Genomic DNA, 20,187 nt, shown 5'->3' on the forward strand with positions numbered 1-20,187 from the left:
ACAAGTTACAAAAACGGACATGTCGTTTTTCCCAAGTAAAGTAACTCTTTTTATTATTATTCAAAAGCCTTAAGGCTGCTTGTTGTAAAACTCAAAGATGGCAAAACAGTTTGTATGTATAGTGATTTTTTTTAAGGCACAGGTAGGGGTAACAGGATGTGGGTTTGGTTATGGGTAGGTTCCAACTGTAATTAGTGCATGGCATACCTAGAATACAGCATGGCAAAATCTGTCATTTTGACACACACACGAAAAAAAATCAAACAATACTGCTCAAAAAAAATGAGCATAATCCAATAGCTGACATAGCTGTCTGCTGTTACACGTTCAGATATTACTTTTCCTTTACACACTATTTAAAACTGGAAATTCGGTAAACTCTAACTCTTAATTTAACATCCTGTACACAGATCCATACTATATACAGCACTTCCCCGTCCTGAAACTGTCACATTATTCAGACAATATTGCACCATGTCTATTCCGAACATAATTGGAAGCACACAACAATTAAATAAAGGATACACATAACACTGCATGACCAAAAATGTATGTAACAAATAAACATATGTTATATATGCTACTTTCAACAACTTTTGTGGCTCTGCCTGTCCCTTTGGTGTGAATAGTGTTAACAGCATTTGTTGAAATCTGAGAAATCCCATAAGTCTGCATGTGACATTTTAGCATTGCTCCTTTTAAGGACGCATTAATATAACAGTACCGCAATCAATAGAAAGACCTGCACATTCTAACCAGTAACATTTATGCTTATTATGTGCGTGTACATAAAAACAGACAAGGCAGTAGATATGCTGTGACACATCTAAATCTTCCGGTATGCTTTTCACAACAGTGAGCATATTGGGAACTCTGCTACTACACTTCATCTCCTCTACAGCTGTCTGTGTTGAAGTGAGGAACAGACAGACAAAAAAAATGTATGACATGAAAATGATGTGCCCTTCAAAGATTTCACTATACTGAAGTGGAGAGTTGTGTTTTCCTGTGGATGTCGGCAGGTTCAGACAGCATGTTGTGTATCATGATCAGGAAGGTCTGATCATGTCTCCTTTCCTATACTTGGGCAGGTTTGCAGGTGCCGTCTTCTGTGAGATTGTACCTACAAGAAGTCAATGATGAGTGATCCTGAAACATCAACATATAGTGAACTATATTTGTCTATGCCATATTTCATATATTATGTAATGTCTCATATTCGGACTCAAAAGCTTTAATATTGAAGTGAAAATGTAATCCGAAAGAGCTGACAATATTCATTTGGATTTACCATTGGGTCCATCCTTTAGCTATGTCATCACTGCTCAAATCCACCAGTGCCTGTAAATGAACATGTAAACAATTAAACTAAAAATTCCTCAATCAAAACCTCATTCCTTAAAAACAAACAAAAAACGAGCATCTATCTACTCAATGCCTGATCCACCATGTCAAAAAAAAAGATCCTTTCAGGTTTAGCATTTTAAGGTTCAATTTGTGATTAGTCGTTTAGTCATTTCATCTTATCCAGAGCGACTTACAGTAAGTACAGGGACATTCCCCCAAGGCAAGTAGGGTGAAGTGCCTTCTGATTACTAGCCCGATTCCCTAACCACTCAGCCACCTGACTCCCTTAAGATAAGATAGCACATGCTGGTACCTTCCCAAGGAGTCCTTTGTGTTTGGACAGAATGCTTCCTCCATTCTTCACAGTTACATCTAGAGTTCTCCTGTGAAGCTCCACCATAGACACACTGAACTCAAACCTGCACACACACACACACACATCACTTGGTTCACCCCGCTCCATTTGAGAGAACTAATTGAGCTATTCAATTTCATCCGATCTGTAATGCAAAACCGGACCTTTTGTCCCCAACTGCAGGAAGTGAAGTGTCAAGTAACCTGATGGTCCAGTGGCTGTGTCTGACGGAGGGATGGGACTCACGTTTGATCGTATACTGGGTTCAGGGTCTTCTTCATAGTGCTGGTCTTCCTGCGGCCAGTCCTGCTCTTGTCGGGCAGCAGGTAAACGCGGATAAAGGGGTCCGACCCATCCTTGGTGAATGCTATCAGGTTCCTGAGGGCATCAAGAAGTCAGTCATATCACTAATTATGACCATATTCCTTGAGGGTTTAGGTTGGGTTTTGGTGCAGTTCTATTCTATGGGCGTATGTGAAGCCCTCTGTGACATTGCTTGTAAAAAGGTCTGTACAAATAACATTTAATTTGATATCGTAGCTGTGGTTTTCTATGGAGAAATATGATTTGTGAAGAAAATAAGATACGTGGTGTGAAGTGTTGCCATCATTCCGGCCCTCTTGTTCTTATCCCAGTGATAAACACATAGTATTCTACACCCATTCTGTCACTCTGGCAACTCACCGACAAGCGTGCACCACCACGATGAGCTTGTTCCTCTGGGAGCTGTGACGCACGGTCAGCTGGACTTCCCCCAGAGGGTACTGCCGAGGCCCGGAACCACTGTAGACACAGCACAGGCTTATTTTGTTTGTTATTGTGTCAGTTTGTTAGTGAGCGAGTTCAAATGCACGTGGGTTTGTAAGAGCGTTACGTGTATTCCCGTGGGTGTGTACGTGGCTGTGTGCGTGCACAGGTGTGTGTGTGTGTGTGTGCACTTACTTCTGCAGCTGACGTAGCCTCTGCTGCAGCTCCTGGGTGTGGAAGGGCAGGGAGATGTCTGAGGCCAGGCTGGCATTGGACTCCTTGTGGGCCAGGTGCTTCTGGGAGCTGGAGATGCATGTGCCCAGGTCAGAGCTGCTCCGGAGGGGGCTGGCCGAGTAGGGCTCTCCCTCCCTCCGATGAGGGTGGAGAGTGTGGGAGGAGGCCTCCATCGGGGTCGGAGGGGTCGGGGTCAGGGGGGACTCAGAGACGGAGGGTCTGGGGGTGGGACCTGGGCCTGGGACTGGGAGGTTGGCGGCCGAGCTGGCTTTCCTGACCTGGACGGAGGACGGTTGGCCGGATGCACTCTGCTTCTCCAGGCACAGGATCTACACAAACACAGCGGGGGCATGACCTTAGGATGAGGAATTGTACTGTACATATTTGTATTCAACGAAACTAGGCTCGGCTATAACTGGGCCTACTGCCAATGCAGTTGATCAAGAAATGCAACTACAGTGGGAATAATGTAAAATGTACAGTGTACATAGAAATCATGTGTGCCGAGTACTTGATCAAGATAGGTGTGGTAGGAAAACCAGTGAAGCTGGCTTTTCCGCCAGTTTGCCGCCCACTGCCATCAGACAGTGTCAGGCTGTGTGCATACAGCCTGTGTTTGACTGCAGAGCCACAGGGGTGCAGTGCATGTTTACCCGCAGTGCCATCTTGAGTTTGATGGTGGAGCTGGGCCCAGAGTTCTTGAGGGAGAAGCCCTGAGTCAGCGTCATGTCCTCCATCGCCAGCAGGCCGCTCAGAGGCACCGTCAGGTTACCCAGGGTGCACTTGTGCCTGTCATCCTTCACCTGGGCGCAATCAACCGGGCCGACAGACAGCTAAGTTAGATTTACTACACAGTATACCTGTTTCATGTCCGACTTTAGATTGATTATTTTTCATTAGATTTTATATAATAGGGGTTGGAGTTCACTGGTAATAGGTTTTTAATGTGAAGATGTGCAGTTCTACCTCCACTTCCAGTTCCTGTCTCCTGGGGTTGTGGACCAGGAACGAGAAGGCCTCCTCCCACAGAGGCTCGCTGGTCTTGTAACGGATCTGAGGAGGCAACACAACAGCAGTACTGAATCACCGCAACATGAGATGCACGACAACAACACCCAAGGGACAGAGGAAAAAAAAACGAAACAAACTTGAGGTTAACTCACAGCCACAGTGGGCCTTTGCCCTAAGAATAAAAGGTTGGAAACACTTTTATCTCGTCATACAGAGAAGTGTGTTGACAAGCTGTGGAGTCTCACATACCTTACTGCTCAGGCTTTTGTGTCCGACTGTAAACTTAACCAAGGGACTGGGGTCACTGCTGCCCTTCTTCCCCGTCTGCACGAGGACCAGGACAAGAGAGGTGACTTAGTCAAATAGACAAGAAGCGCTGTTACTCGTCACGTCATTCTAGGAGAAGCACACCGTTAAACTTGTTTTCGCGTGCGGCCCAGATAAGGTGATTGTTTAGGCAGGGCAACCCGACACTGTAGCTTTCAAGGAAACAGCCCAGCCCCAGCTTAGACTTCTAGGAATTCTAATTGTGCTTATTGTGTTCTCAGGTTCACACAAAAAGCCACGCTCCCTTATAAACAATATACATGAATGCGTCAAAGGTTGCCAGGTTACTAGTGCTCACAATGCTCTGGGGAGACATGTAATATCTAATAGGCTACATGTGCACAATGAGAAACATGATAACTGTACAACACAAACCAAACAAAGTACAGCATCACGTGCCAGAACTGAGTTTTAAAAGGAACACGAAAGCACAAATGGGACAGGTTAAAAATGGTTCTCCATTATGGGTGTGTGTTTGTATGTGTGTGTGAGTGTGTGTGTGCAAGATACAAAATGCATTGAAAGGTATTTGAATGGAAACACACAGAGATACTACGTGTGAATCGTGCGGGTGAGGTTCTGATTTCTCTCCCCGACCCCTCCTTCTCTCTCGTATCTCTCTTTCAAGTACGACTTGAAAATCCACTTGAACTTCATCAAGGTGTAACCCCAATTAAACGTGTGTCTTGCTAACAACAAAGCAAGTTCCAACAGGATGAAACATGAGAATTCAGGAAGCATCGGAAGCATGAAAATAAAATAAAAAATAAAAAAGACAATTAAGTCAGGCACATACTTTACCAAGGCATAACTGAAGAGTCTCATTACAATATCATCATCCGTTGCCATGCATGTGACGAATCAGTGCTCGTTTTACGGACACGTAATTATTTTGGTTCTATTCACCATGGTGTTCACAAGACTCTGGATGGCACAAACAGAGAACACACACACACAAGCAGCATCTGTGTGATGTGTGCATGCGAGCCCGCTCTCTCTTACTTTACCTTCTTAAAGACTGAGGCTTGCTTCAACCCTTCATAGTTGAAGTCTAACAGGTTGGTCTTTTAGCCAAAGGGAGAGGGGGAGAGAACCACACCCGGAGTTAGTAGAATGAGGATGACTGAGTATGGTTAAACTGTATTAGAAGGTGATTGGTTGAGAACAACCCAGGGAGGATGAGAAAAGGTCTACAAACAGATGTGTTGAAAAATAGATAAAGAAAAGAATGTCAGAAGAATACATTTTGGACAGATCTGGGATTCACCACAGAAAATGGTTGTGGGAGACTTTGTGGAGCTAGTCGACTGTTCTCAACATGCCTAGGATCTGCTCTAAAGTGACTGACAAATATGTGGAAAGATACTCAAGCTGAAGAAATACATGCCTGCCAGCTACTTTCTACTTGCTACTGCAAATCTGACAGATCGATAGATGGACACCTTTCAACACACCCCTCAATATGATGTACCTCAAAGCAAACCATCGACTGTTTCTATATACCTGACTGATTTACTGCACTGCTGGCTCTCCATAATGATTTTTTTTTTTCGATATCTTCCCTCACACGTACAGCATATACTTTTTTCCATTGATTATTTTATTAATCAATGGGTTTTTAGAATCAAAGTATTATTAGGAATTACACCATGCAGCAAAGTCACTTGACATTCTTTATGGTTGAAGACTGCAGGACCTCTGTTATCCGTTTCCACTCCACAACACACAATGCTAGCATTAGCGCTAACGCTAGCGCTAACGCCAGGATGCAGAGTACCGGAGGACTCACGAATAATGTTCTATACACTGGTGTACTGTTCTCACAAAAGACTAGGCCGGAAGCCCTCCTCTCTCTTAAGTTTCCACAGCCCAGACTCCCTGTGAAGACGCTCTTTATGGTGCAGGAACGGAGAGAGAAGAAGGAAGGGGGGAAATGGAATAAGGGCTTGGAAAATGCTCTAGAGATACTCTGCTACAGTAGGCTTGCTAATGGTTGGTGGTGTCCTCTCCCTTGGCTGAGTTTGGGGGGGTCAGACAGATGTTTTCCTGCTCATGCGAGCTCACCTTGGGGAGAGACTCTAGGTCCTAAGCATACCAGAAATCTTCTACTGCTGCCCACAGTTTTTTTTTGTCGTTAAAAGATCTACCTCTAGGCCTGGATCAGACTTGTTGGTCAAAAGACATTGTTGAGGGTGAAAACGTTGCATAGTTGGGTGAAGGACAGGAGTAGAGAGAAGGAAACATGGATTCCTGACAAACACATAACAGATAAAGTGACTGAGGTCTTCAGGTCACCACTATGCATATGAACAACTCAGAAGAGGAAGACTGCAGCATATTATACAAACACCAGTGCAAGAAAAGCTCTGCAGCCATTATATTTACAAAAGAGAACAATTGTCAAACAAGTGTACTTGTATCCACGTACCGGTAGGTTCTTGGCTGAGTCTAGATACACCACCAGCAGAGCAGACGAAAGCCCCTCATTGGTGAGGCTCCTATCTGCACGCACGCTATTCAACACCTGATTGGACAGAGGAGACCAGGAAGCCGACACGCATCATGACAGACAGAATAACAAAGTGTCCGCTAAGTAAATACATAATTAAAGGGATACCAAGAGAAGCAGGGGCCAACACCATACCTGGTCCATCTTCTCAGGAGTGGAGAGAAGAGAGAGCCACTCCAGTTTCAAGTGGAGCTTCCCCGTAGAGATTTCTTCAAGATGAAACCACTGAAAATGTATTAACGAATGAATTCCAACAAGGTTAAGTCTTCTGCGTCAAATCAAAGCAAAAAGGTTGATCAAGTATTTCATTACTTTTGAAGACATGTATTCACGAGGGTACATTTATATGATACATTAACATTGTCAATGAATCTGACAACCACCCCCCCAAAAAAACACGCGAGAAGCATTTTTACCTCGTCCACCTTCTGCTCTTTGTGAAGCTCCGTCAGATCAATCATGAGGCTGCGATTTAAAGTGCAGACAAAGATTTAAACACGAGTCAGCAGGGGGAGAGAAAACAGAGATTGATCTCAACTGAGGTCTATATATATCTTTCGGCAGTGCGTTCGCACAGTCGGTCTGGACCTGCTTCGGTACACCATCCCTCTTGCCCCTGGGAAGAACGCCCATGCTGAGCTCGGATAATTGCAGTCACTCATTCATCAACGGGGTTCGTTATCTACGATTGGCTAAAGAGCATCCATTATCTGGACGCGGTCAGGTGTCTTTGCACAGGGGTTTTCGGAACAATCTAGTTCATCCGCGTACTGGATGTCAGCAGCGCTCAGGTCATTACAGGAATGTCTGGTATTGAATGTGAACAGGCAGGTGTAATAAAGCAGCAGCGAGCAGCGTGGGCTCATGATGAAGCTCAGTCTGTGAAATGAACCCGTCTGATCTGATGATCATACCTGCCCAGGAAATCGTCCTTGTCTGGGTCTTCATCAAACAGCTCGATCTCCAGGTGCTGGCCCGAGTGCTCGTACACCAAGGCCTAATGACCACAACAACACAGTGTCAACTCAGAACAAGTCGACAACACATCTCGAAATGCTATTCATATCGCATGCTGTTTGTGCCTAGACACGCCAACACACACACAATCCCTCCATTCGATTTACACAGTTTCCTGTGAGGAATGATATTGATTGAATAACACTTAGCCAGATTAGAGTAAGAAAAGGAAAAACAACTCAAGGGTTGAACGGTAAGTGTATTTAAACGGTACGTGTAAGGGCATCGACACGTGCGGAGACAGTGCCGGCATGTCTGAGGAGCGAGTGAGTTGCGCCTGTTTTCCATTCATCACCTCGTACACTTCGTTCCATTTGGGGTGGAGGCACTCCTTGATGGTCTTGCTCTGGAAGAGCTGGTTGCCTATCTGGATGACGCCGTAGGGGTCGGACTTGCCCTTGATCAGCCCCCCCAGGAACTTATCCTTCCCCTCCAGGTCCTGGGCCTCCAGGAAGTGGATGCGCAGGACTCCCTGGACAGACACACACGTACACGCACAGCAAAACATCCATTAAACACATACAAAACATCCATTAAACACATACAAAACATACATTAAACACATACAAAACATCCATCAAACACATACAAAACATACATCAAACACATACAAAACATACTTTAAACACATACAAAACATCCATTAAACACATACAAAACATCCATTAAACACATACAAAACGTACATTAAACACATACAAAACATCCATTAAACACATACAAAACGTACATTAAACACATACAAAAAAGAAAATATGCGCGCACACACAAAGAGGGACCACTTGAGGGCAGGGAGAGTTTTAATTATAGAAGCCTGTGACACTTCCAGGCCAAGCTAGGAAGAGGAGATAAGAGCTGACATTAGCTGTGGAACATAGCAAGGCTTTGCTCGCAGCTGTGTGAAACATGACCGCTAGTCATCAAGACAGAGTCGACGATCTCTGCTTAACAAAAGTGAGTGAATCAAATGATACATGATATTGTGGGTCTTCTCACCGCTACTAGCTACATTATTTATTTGATTATTTTAGCATTATTGTCGGTAGTTACTTTGGAGCGCTTTTGTTGCAGATGTTATGTGTAACAACTTTTGCTTTTGTTGTTGTTGACATGAATGCTAAATGAAGCGAAGGCTGAATGCTAACTGAATATTGCATGATGTTGTAGGTCAGAGACACTACCTTAGGCAGGGGGAAGCGCAGCTTAGCCAGCTCCACATCGCCCACCAGAGGGATGGTGATGCGGTTGGGTAACACCAGGTAGCTGGAGATGATGTCTTGAATTATACTGTCCGAGAAGCCACTGAAAAAAAGACGAGAGATAGATTAGATGGATTGAATGGATTGGATACACCTATCTGTAATCTAATATCATTGGTGTATAAATCATGTTCACATAATGTCATTTAAGCAAAAAGGAATATGTTATTTGGTTATTCTGAACGTTAGACAGAAGGGAACATTGGAATGGGTTCAAGCACGTTGTTGGAGTAAGCCGACAAAGCTCAAAATATCACTGTGATCCAGTAAGAAGTCAATAATATACAACGACCTTCAGGTCCTTCCACAGGACAACAACAGAGACCTACAGGCCACAGTGAGGGAATCCAAATACAGATACATGTACTGGCAGTAACCTAGCAACGGGAGGTATTTACTAATGCTGACGGACGCAAAACGTCTTTTTAACTGGTCGTCAGTTCTCAAATACATGTCTTCAAATTGACACACAAGCACGCTGAACTGTGGCTGACAGCGCAGCATCACCTCAGGGTGCCTCTGCACCGTGTCTCATTATTTCCTTTCTGTCCAGCCTTAAGGAAGATGCCCCTCATAGAGCAGATTTAAAGGGGCATTAGAGGGAACATGACTCTCCCCCCTTAAAGCATGATCGATCACATGGAGGAGGTGCAAGGTTTGGGGGGGTGGGGCGGGGGTCGGGGGGGTGCCGGAGCTGTAGCCGTGTGGCAACGGCCGTGGAAGATTCCGGCAGCTTCAGCTGTTATTGTTCCCTGCTGACCTTGCGGCGGCGGGTGACTCCGCCGTCCTCACCAGAAATAACATCAGACCGCCACAACACACAGGCCACAGACACACACGTGCGCGCGCACATTCAGTGGAGTTGCTGAGAAACGTCCGATGCGTAGCGGCCATGGGCTATCAGATAAAGAGGAAGAGAGAGAGAGAGAGAGAGAGAGACTTCATGAGCCGTGGCATGGTTCTGGGGGGTGGGGACTATGACTGCACGGTGGGGTGGGCTAAGGGAGAAGGGGGCGGGACAGTGGGAGTGTCTTCAGACTCTGCTGTAGTATGCAGCTGACGCTGCCAGTCCCCTGCGCTCACGGAGCTGGAGCTGGAGCATGTCTCCTAACGCCAGACAAGCCCATTCCCAAAACCAGCCCTGCAACACACCACTCCCACCACCCTCTGCACATGAGCAGGGGTCCCATATCACAAACACGCACACATCAAATTGAGTCATGGTCTACTGGCAGTTGAGATTGATTACACATTTCCACGTTCTTTTCTGAGGCTGGGCGGGCGTGTGTGTCAGTGTCTGTCTGTCCTCCAAGAGATAGGATTTCATTTTTGATTTCAGATGCTTCAACAGTGGGAAGTTTTTTCCCCACATTGTCCCCGCTAACAGTAAGTATTTGTTCTATAAGCTAATGAAAAACCAAAGTAGCTAAACAGCTGTGCTTTACAAAGCGATCTCTTTAATTCCAACTCGCCTGAAGAATTCCCCAAGTCCCCTGGTCATTAGCCAATTATGTCTCAATAGTCAAGTATTCCAAACCCACCGAGAGCGGCCCGATTTAGCAACTACTGTACTTTCACTGAGACTAAAATAATGAGATTTTAAGAAAGAATGGGATGAAAACCGCAGTCTTTTGACTGAGCCGTGCCACTATCCTGACTGTGGCTTTGTAAAGCACTTGCAGCACTGTGTTAAGCATGAAGGCTTAATGAGGTGAAAGCAATACAGCCGGGAGGCCATATTCTCCTTGCAAGAATAAAACACTCACACGGGCAAGTGCAAAAACACACACAAACACACCCTCTCGACACACACATATTGACACGTACAAAAAGAGATAAAATACTTACAAACTCAACATGCATAGCTACTCTGATAAGCCCTGCAGATAACTGTGCTAGTTCAGTGTGTTAGGAGTGGACTGACAAACCAGTTTCCCAAGACTTACTTTAGCCCAGGAATGTCAAGAATATTGGTCAGGCCAGTCCAGTTGATGTCCAAAATCTACAAAGAAAAGAGAAAGAGGACCGCAGAGAAGACAAGGAGAGAGAAACAGAAAGAGAGAGAACAATTAGGAGTCAATCAAGACAAACATACTCGCAGACAGAACCATATTTCCCTGCAGTGCAGTAGCTGGTTATTGTTCTCATTTCTTTCAGTCACAGGTTCATTTAATTTCTCTGAGGGAAAACTAAGACATGAGAGGGGAGGGTGGAATATAACAGGCATCCTCTTAACTGGATAAAGCATTCAACTTTACCGATTTTTACGCCACACTTGATGTATCGTCAGAGTGGCACAGCTCTTGATTAATACAGATACTACTAAAACACAACACCAGGAACAGCCAATTGAGAGCCAAAAAGGCATACCGACACATATTCCTGCTACTAAACCAGTTCTACCACAAATCGTACTAATTCGAGGTTTAACAAAGACCACACAGTGAGGAGTGTCTGTTATTTAACCTCGATGGACAGGGCCGTTTTTTTCCCCTGACTCCTAGTGCAAAAGGGGACAGATACCCGTGAGGCCTCTTGGTGAGTCATCACCAGCTCAGTGAGCCAGCAAATCCTGCCGAGGGACTGCACAAACACCTGGCTTACGAAAACATTCACAACCCCAATCGCCTCGAGAAACAGCATGGCTGGTGTGGATAAAATGAGATCAATGGATGTGTACCTTTCTGTGGTTAGGCTCCTGACAATTGCGTGTTTGCAAAGGAGTCCTATAGAAAAGAGCATTTTTGTTCTAGGCCAGACTGATGCTGTTAACACTGCACTTGATGTAGGTAGATCACAAGCGCAGAGTCACGGGAAAGACATTCTACTCTGAGGCGGGAAAAAGGCATACAGCTGACAGCTCCACTTTAAAATCCTCTCAACACTCTGCGGCGCTTTCATTTGTCTCTAGACCCGAAGTATTGGTTTCACTGTGAGTATTAATTGCTATTCCTTTCCAACCCCCTCTGTCATCTCTATCTCTCTCTCCATGTCTCTGTGTCTTTCTCTCTCCCCCGCTAGTTGTGTGCTCAGCAGAAGATATGCACTTGTGCAGCAGTGATGGTTTGGAGGAGGGGGGGGTGGGGGAGGGGGAGTGGGGGTGGGGGAGGGGGGGGTGGGGGAGGGGGGGTGGCACTGCAGGGTTAGCAAAGCTGCTTCACAGACAGCAGGCAGCACCTGTCCTCTGGGCCACGACACCTGCTAACAAACACCAAGCCCCAGCACAACTGGGTGGCAATGCCCCATGCTCCACGTGAAAGTGGAAAACAAGAAATGAAGGTTTGATTGTTTTGAATTTCCCCCCTATATTCAGGCCGGTACAAATGCCGCATCAGCATTCTTTCATGTTCTGAATAACGCATGAGTAATCTCAGCAATGTCACATAAAGCATGTGTTTCCTATACTTTTAGCATCACCTTTATGACCATATCATATCATCTTGTGTATAACCACAGATGTTATACCACTGTATAACCACAGATTCAGCATTCTGTCCTGAATAATGTATTAGGTATCATTAACGGTAAGTGTTTAACGTTATTACAACAAACAGTGCCGCAGTCGCACACACAACGTTTTATTTCCATATTTTACTAACAAAGACTGGGGCTTAACCTATTATGGTCTGAGAATGTTTTCCTTTTATTTGGCACAAAAAATCAGTCCATTTATGGCGAGCACTCATACAAAGAAGACTGAAGCTTTGGTATGCAGTTGTGTTCACTGTAAGGCAGTCTGGTATATGCGGTGTAGTCTTATACATATTTCTTTCTGCTTTCTTCCAGGTCATGTTCGCAGGGTCAGGCTGACTTAAGGTAGAGACATTATCAGCTGCAAGGCCACTGGGATAGCTGTGTGTGCAAGTGTGTGCGTGTGTGTGGGTCTGTGGTTGTGTGTGTGTTTGTGTGTGTGTGTGTGTGTTTGTGTGTTTAAGTGTGCACTTATATCATTAACACCAACTGGTTTTCCTGACATCCACATAAAAAGAATGTGATTTACTGACTAGCTCCTGCACACATCCCCCCCACCCATGTCTCCTGCAGTCTATCTGCTCCCTGGCTCTCCCTCTCCCTCTCCCTCTCCCTCTCCCTCTCCCTCTCCCTCTCCCTCTCCCTCTCCCTCTCCCTCTCCCTCTCCCTCTCCCTCTCCCTCTCCTCTCCCTCTCTCTCTCTCTCTCTCTCTCCCTCTCCCTCTCCCTCTCCCTCTCCCTCTCCCTCTCCCTCTCCCTCTCCCTCTCCCTCTCCCTCTCCCTCTCTCTCTCTCTCTCTCTCTCTCTCTCTCTCTCTCTCTCTCTCTCTCTGCGTGGGCTGCAGAGGCACAGAAGAGAGACCTACCAAAGTAGGGCTAGCCTCATCTGTAGCTATTTAAGGCTCCATCCTATCCACTGGGAAAATCCCATTCCGACTTAAGGTACCAAAAGAGTTGGCAGCAATCTCTGAACTAAAAAAGAAAGGGCGTGAAAGAGAGGGGGATAGATTATCAGCCGTAAGACACATATCGGACACATTAATGAGCAGGCGCCTTCGACGGTGATGTGAAAGTCTGATGCAGGATGGGGAGTGACGGGGAGGAGAGTTGCCGAGGACTCACAGGTTTCTTGAGGAAGAATATCGACAGGGCTCCAATGAGAGGCATGTCACCTAGCAACGGCTCCATGACCACTCGCAACACTCCGTGGAGCTGTGGAGACAGAGGATTAGGGCGTGAGACAAAAGCACTCGCGACGTCGGACATGCTCACACTACACACACAGACAAACACACTACTGTTGCCACCCGAACACGCATTGGCACACACACAGACTAGCACACACATGACACAGGACAGGGAACGGACACGCCCGGGCCCACTGACCCACCTAATGAGCTCTCCTCACAATCTCTGAGAAGGAACGTTCCACAGAGGGACGCTGCATCACATGAATGAAAGAGATAGTGTTCAGTCAGCCACTGCACACTGGGCCATCCAAGCCAACTCAACACTTGGAGTCACTCTCCGTAAATGTATGTCATACATGGAATATAACGATTGACAAGCATCCTTTACATATTTCTATAATACCGGATTAAAAGAATACATTTTGAAGTTTGTGATTTCGAAATGTGTGGCTGTTTTGGCACGACACTACAGCACAGTCTGAGTGTGTCTGTGTTTTCTGTTCAATAATAGAGGTGCTCAGAGTAAAGGTTGTTCAGGGTTAGCTTTTTTTCTCAATGCAGACAGCTTGATTGCTTTTCCTGTCAGCTATATTCTGCTATTCACTGGCCAATTACATATTTCAGCACTTCAACATAGTTCTATTTTCTTTTGGTCTCCCACAAATACACACACACAAACAACACGCACACACACAAATATATACACATCAATATTATGTTGTTTTCAAATGAGCTAAGTCAATGTAAGATTACAAAGTGTAGAAATATAATATTGATAACACAGTCCAAAACCTTAATTAAACACCCAACATATTCCTACCTAGATTTAATAGTATATGAAAACAAGTGGTATAATAAAATATGATGAATGTGCTCCACTTGTTAAATGACTTTTACGTAAAGCCACACAAAAGTTCAAGCCAGCAATTATAAAAATGTACAAAACTTAATAAATCTATGTAATTTTGGAAACATCTGCAACATTTAGCAGCGGTCTCCATTACCTGAATGCTCTTAATGCCAGCTTTGCAGTAGTATCTTTTCACTTCTACATCAATTTCAGTGTTCCCAACAAAACTGCAAAGAAACAAGTGTCAGCATAGTCAAACCTCAATGTAGCAGTCGATTAAAACTGAGTTTGGTTCTGAATGCAAGATGAGCTCTGGAAAAAGGACCCTCCAGGTGTGACATGACTGTATATGTCCTGGCAGGATAAGCCAGGTCACCTGATTTGTAGATCCATGATGATTTGACGCTTGTCCACGTTCTCTGTGTAAACCTTGACCCCGTTGACCCTGAGGGGCTGGACCCAAAACAGACAACGGATCATGCCAACACATCTCTGCTCGTCTAAGATCACAACCCCCCCCCCCCCCCCCCCAGCGTGACAGTTCCCCACAACCGTGACCCTAGATCGGAAACTATTTCAGAAACACCCATCCCTCCCCCTGCTGTCCTTACAACGCCTGCTAGGGGTCTTACTTTGTCTCAGAATAAACAGCCGAAACAGAACCATTTCAGAATGACATTTCACAAACTTCAAAACCACACGGCCACTTTGTTTGAAGAGTTTATGATGTCAAGAGTCTCACAATGGTTATATTTGTCTAACTACCGTCTAACTACCAACAAGCGAACTATGACCTAAGGGCTCTCTCCCTCCATGGTTAGGCAGTGACTCTCACCTTGTCGCCCATGTCGATCTTGCTGAAGCAGAATGAGCCCAGATGGCCATTGGTTTCCTTCACTGCCGGCTCGATGGTGTCCTTGAACAGCTTCTCCACAAACTGGCAGATGTAGGGCCACATCTGCCTCACTGTCTGAGCAGGTCACAGAAGGGAAACAGGTCAGTGGGCTGGCACCAATGGCACGGTTGGCACCTGCCTGGTTGCTACTCTGGCCAACACTTTCTGGAGTCATGGTCTGGCAGCTTTCATCATAGACATTAGGGGTTCGCCTCTCTAAAACTAACCTCCCGCTGAGGTATTACTAATCTACTAAATGGCTATAGAAGGCCATCCTACAAAAACTGTAGATTACAACTAACCTTCCCCCAAAACGATGTGTCCATGAAAGCTATGTGAGAGCCTTTTTTATTAATCTCCTCACGTCTATAATTCAGCATGCATGCAAGGGCACATGCTGGTGAAATTTTATCAGCTTGTGCTTAACATAAAGTAGTGTTGGTAGTAGTGTGTACATATCAATATTTCAAACGTCCAAGTTCAGGGGATTGCAATGGGGAGTGGTCAAAGAAACTGGAATATGACTGGCTCCTTGGTTTACGCATTGTATGGGGCAGTGGCTGTGTGCTTCAGCATGCCGCAGTGTGCGTCGCTGCATCTACCGCTATAGATCTGCTGGTGTGAGGATGGGAAGGGGGAGGGAGAGAGAGAGAGAGAGAGAGAGAGAGAGAGAGAGAGAGAGAGAGAGAGAGAGAGAGAGAGAGAGAGAGAGAGAGAGAGAGAGAGAGAGAGAGAGAGAGAGAGAAGGCGAGATAGAGAGATGTACAGAGAGAGAGAAAAGCTCCACATTCCTGTGTAGTCATCAAAGACGATTCGAAAGCAGAGGCAGGTCTTCATCCAAAAATAATAGATCCGACAATCTCTCTTTGCCATTACCTTGTTTAACCACTCCACTCTTTCAACGTCAGGGAAGTGGACCTGGGGAGGGTGAGGAACAACAGACATTAATGAGTTTGTGTGTTGGATTATAGAAGTAATACTGTTTCAGGTTTTGTTACTGACTATCTTTGTGTAATGACAAATATCTCTCGTTGCACCAATCATCTGGTTATCAAATATACAGTGGCTGAGCACAGCACAGACTGAGCATCAGGGATAGAGACAAGTGCCCTAGGCATGTACTCTTTATTCACACACACACACTCACACACACACACACAGTCAATCTCACTCACTCATTCATACACACCATCTGTGTATCATTCATTTTCTCTCCTCCTGACCTCCCCCCTCCCCTTTACCCGGCTTCCACCATGAATAAATAACAGCAGCCCCCACAATCTTCTGTATGACAACAACCATTTCTAAACAGAGAGCATCACACCCTTTCATCCCACATGTACAAATTAAAAAAGAAGCTGTCTATTTGTTATTCCCCATGCGGCAATAGAAGCTGTGATGGAGCCGAGTTAAATACTAATGCAGGTAAGAAGAGAGCTGATTCAGCATTACTCTGACTGGGCAGGGAGAGGAGTAGGAGGACTGGGAGTAGAAGCAGCAGAAACACACACTGGATCATAGCGAATTAAAACCTGGAAGTGACTCGGTGAAGCAATTAGGAACACTCACAGGGTGAGCGACAGGGTTGGCAATCATCTGGTCTCCAAGTACATTACATTTAGTCATTTAGCAGACGCTCTTATCCAGAGCGACTTACAGTAAGTACAGGGACATTCCCCCCGAGGCAGTTAGGGTGAAGTGCCTTGCCCAAGGACACAACGTCATTTGGTTGGCATAGCCGGGAATCGAACTAGCAACCTTCTGATTACTAGCCCGATTCCCTCACCACTCAGCCATCTGACTCCCCCTACATCCATGCTACTTAAAGACTCTGAAATGGCCTCAGGAGGACTATATCTATAGCATGTGAGATGTTTTTAATGCAAAACGCCCATTGGGACAGGCCTTCCTTGAACAGCCCTAACCCTTATAATAATCCCTTTACAAGTAGACTGTAGGTTTTTTCATTTTCAAATGAATAAAATATGAAGATGGGAAGTTGATGTGACCGAAAGGGAAGTTTAGCATAGACCTTTGTCAGAAGGACAGCGGAAGCTAAGACATCACGTACAGGCTGGAATCAGGTTTGGTTGTCCGCAAAGCTGAAATCTTTGCCGACACAATGTCTTTTCTCTTCAAGAGATTCTCGAGAGGATTTTATTTTTTGTTCTACTTTGCCTTCACCTTGAGAACTTGTGTCTCCCAGGACTGGTGAATAAGCTGCTGGATCTGTTTAGGCCTACTTCTCAGTCGGCAGCATTAAACTGCAGATGACTCACTCTATATACTTCACCACCAAGAGACTTGAGCTTTACACACAAAATAAATAATATAACAGCGCAGCATTTTTTGGCCTGATAGAAAAGCTTCTTAAGATAATTTTTCCAGATTTATGAAAGCTGTCAGATAGTTTTTTGGTAGTGCTCTTGTGTAATTTTTTTTTTTGAAAAACAAAGTAAATTACAGCATGTACACATGTAGTTATTAAATATTTATTAAAAGGGATTAACAACAAAAATATAGAGGATATAGACTCGTCTGGAGACTCATCCCGTCTGAGAAATTATATGGAGAGACATTTTCGTCTGGGGAGGTAGGCTGAGGAGAAATGCCTGGTTCATTTAATGCTTCAATTTAAAAAGTTTCTCATAAGGACAGGAAACATCATACAGTCTCCTAAATATGACCTACATAAGTAAATCCTCTTCCTCCTCCATGAGTAAAAACCAGATCAGGTGTCTGTTGTTATATCAGGGAGTGTCTTCTGAAGGCTGTCCAACACAATAGCTCAGTGTGTCGGTCACTGTAAAACAACTATGAGGATACACACATTGAGAAAACAACTACTCTAAAATAACACTCTTAAGCATGCTACTGTTCAGTAGTGCTTGCTGGCAGCTCCAGAGGAAAGGCATTTCATCTACTGGCAAATTCAATCAGGGCATCTTTGTTGGAACCTTAGGGTCTATCTCATAACATATGAGATACTAGCAGACATTGGACGGTGTCCCTCTGTGACAGTTTGAATCATTTTTGTTACTTTACACAAAGGAACCCAACTTGATGTAAGCTGTTAGGTCGTTCTGTTGGTCTATAGGCCCCTTAACTAAGATACAATGGTTAGGGTTATATTTTTATTAAGCTTTAGGCTGGGTATGAAATTGAAAAGTACTTTTGTACTGATTACATCCTCTATCCAGTATTTTCCACTTATCATCAATGGACCCTTGTTATATAGAAGCAGTATATTAAGGCCAGATTGCTGAAGTAGGGTGATCTCAAGCGCTGTCTCACACAACCTTTTCAGGTGATTGAGCCTTAGGCAAGCCACAGGGCACAGGACAGTGTGACAATGCCAAACATTTGGGATAAAAATAGAGTGAAAATTGGTCATGACACCCCATGTTTTTCCCATGACCAAATTGGCAGTCACCTTGTCAGTTGGAAGGGCAGAAGACACCATAGCTGTTCCCCAAATTCCCTGTAAATGACTTGGGCTGTTCTGTTAATGAGGGTCACACCTTAATCACATTCTTAGTTTCTATGCGTAAATGGTTCAAAGCACCAAAAAATGTACAGGTGATCCTGTTAAGTTTCAGTAGTAAGCTTGCCCATCACTCCCATTGCCTTATGTATACCACATGAGCCAGACTTCAGTAAAAGTCAACTTTTACGACCAATATCTTGGTGACAAGTTGATTTTCCATTCTTAAGGATGCAGTTAGCTGTTGTTACACAGTGGTGGGACGTCCTATAATAGCTGGGTCCCTGTGGGCATGTCTGCATGTGCCCGGGTGTCCGGTTTACTATTGTCCCTGGCTGTATTTAGAAAGTGGCTCAGTGTAATGTCACTGCTGAGGACAGCTGCCTAATCACAGCTTTACATGACACTGTATTGCTCCCTCCTCAAGTCTGGTGATGGTTTTCCTAGAAACTCAGAAATAGTTTCACATGGACTTAGAAAAGATAACATGAAATCCTATCCATGGAAATAAATGTGTGGCAATGGATGCCCTTTTAGGCCTCATCTTACCCATGACGGCAAATCTGAGGTGGTCAGACTTTGCTTTACGGTTTTCTCCTCTTGTTCAAAGAACGCATAGGCTCTGCTCAGTCTATTGTTCTTGCCTCCAGTGTTTCTTCTCCACCAGTAGAATATGACAAGTCCAATCAGTAGCCAGCTGAAACTGAATTCCAAATAACCCAAAACGTATATGGGGAATATAAGAACAAACGTCTTTGCAAACTGAATCCACGTGTGAGTGAGTTCCCCCGCTGTGGACCCCAAGCTGTTATCTGGTAAGTCCGCCGAGGGTTGAGCAAAGTTCGGATTCGCTGGAACTGGGCTCGGTGAGTTTTGTCCATTTTCCTTAGGTCCAGTGGAACTTGCATTCTGTGAATGTGCTCCTCGTACAGCCGTCATGCTGTCTCTTGACATTTCTTTTCCCTAAAAGTCAATGTTGTTTAGAGTTATAAAAGAGCGTCCTCTTCTTGATTAAACCGGTTTCCATCCGTAACGTTAAGGGAAATTAGCAGAATTGGAATAGCCCATTTAGGTTAGGTCGCCTTCATACCAGCACATTTTGCGCTGATAAGAGGGGGCGTTAGCTATAAGTTGCAACCAGGTTCACCGATAACAAGTTATACATGACAAAATTACGGACACAATAAATGATTCCTCAAATCAACAACACACCTATTCCGCAAACCGAACAGTCCACTTCATTTGCCCCACAGCAGCTGTGTTTGAGCGCTCGAGGAGGCGCATGATCGCGTTCTGCCCACCTTCTATCTGGCTTCAAGAGGGTGAATGGCAAGAGCGCAAAATCGCCACCTCGTGCGCACCAACTGTATAAACACAACAAAAACACTTGTTGCCTAAAAATGAATGGGAATTGAATCAGGTTCAGCTAATCAACATCGCATTAAGACATTGCACAATTATATACAATACATTCACAGATTAAACTGGAGCCT

The 20,187-nt window shown here is 44.8% G+C and overlaps 1 protein-coding gene across 4 annotated transcripts; it reads right to left on the bottom strand.

Moving 5' to 3' along the window:
- Nucleotides 1–21: 21 nt before the first annotated feature.
- Nucleotides 22–20,093, bottom strand: esyt2b (extended synaptotagmin-like protein 2b). Of its 4 annotated transcripts, XM_062480043.1 has the most exons (24): nt 19,907–20,093; nt 19,244–19,657; nt 16,087–16,128; nt 15,151–15,285; nt 14,692–14,768; nt 14,470–14,542; nt 13,398–13,487; nt 10,753–10,808; nt 8,729–8,849; nt 7,843–8,019; nt 7,445–7,527; nt 6,947–6,995; nt 6,666–6,755; nt 6,450–6,545; nt 5,811–5,912; nt 3,944–4,018; nt 3,650–3,736; nt 3,337–3,486; nt 2,645–3,012; nt 2,387–2,485; nt 1,949–2,080; nt 1,661–1,766; nt 1,292–1,341; nt 22–1,123 (listed from the first exon to the last, which is right to left on the bottom strand). In XM_062480043.1, the coding sequence occupies exons 2-24, from the start codon at nt 19,646–19,648 to the stop codon at nt 1,078–1,080; spliced, it is 2,709 nt and encodes a 902-aa protein (XP_062336027.1). In that variant the 5' UTR covers nt 19,649–19,657; nt 19,907–20,093; the 3' UTR covers nt 22–1,077. The 4 variants fall into 4 exon arrangements, with proteins under 4 accessions (XP_062336027.1, XP_062336028.1, XP_062336026.1 ...); XM_062480044.1 differs by lacking the exons at nt 5,811–5,912; nt 19,907–20,093 and adding an exon at nt 5,029–5,085 and having other exon boundaries at nt 19,244–19,900; XM_062480042.1 differs by lacking the exon at nt 19,907–20,093 and having other exon boundaries at nt 19,244–19,900.
- Nucleotides 20,094–20,187: the final 94 nt, after the last annotated feature.

The sequence above is a fragment of the Osmerus eperlanus genome, chromosome 15 (genome assembly GCF_963692335.1).
Source record: "Osmerus eperlanus chromosome 15, fOsmEpe2.1, whole genome shotgun sequence".
Classification (NCBI taxonomy): domain Eukaryota; kingdom Metazoa; phylum Chordata; class Actinopteri; order Osmeriformes; family Osmeridae; genus Osmerus; species Osmerus eperlanus.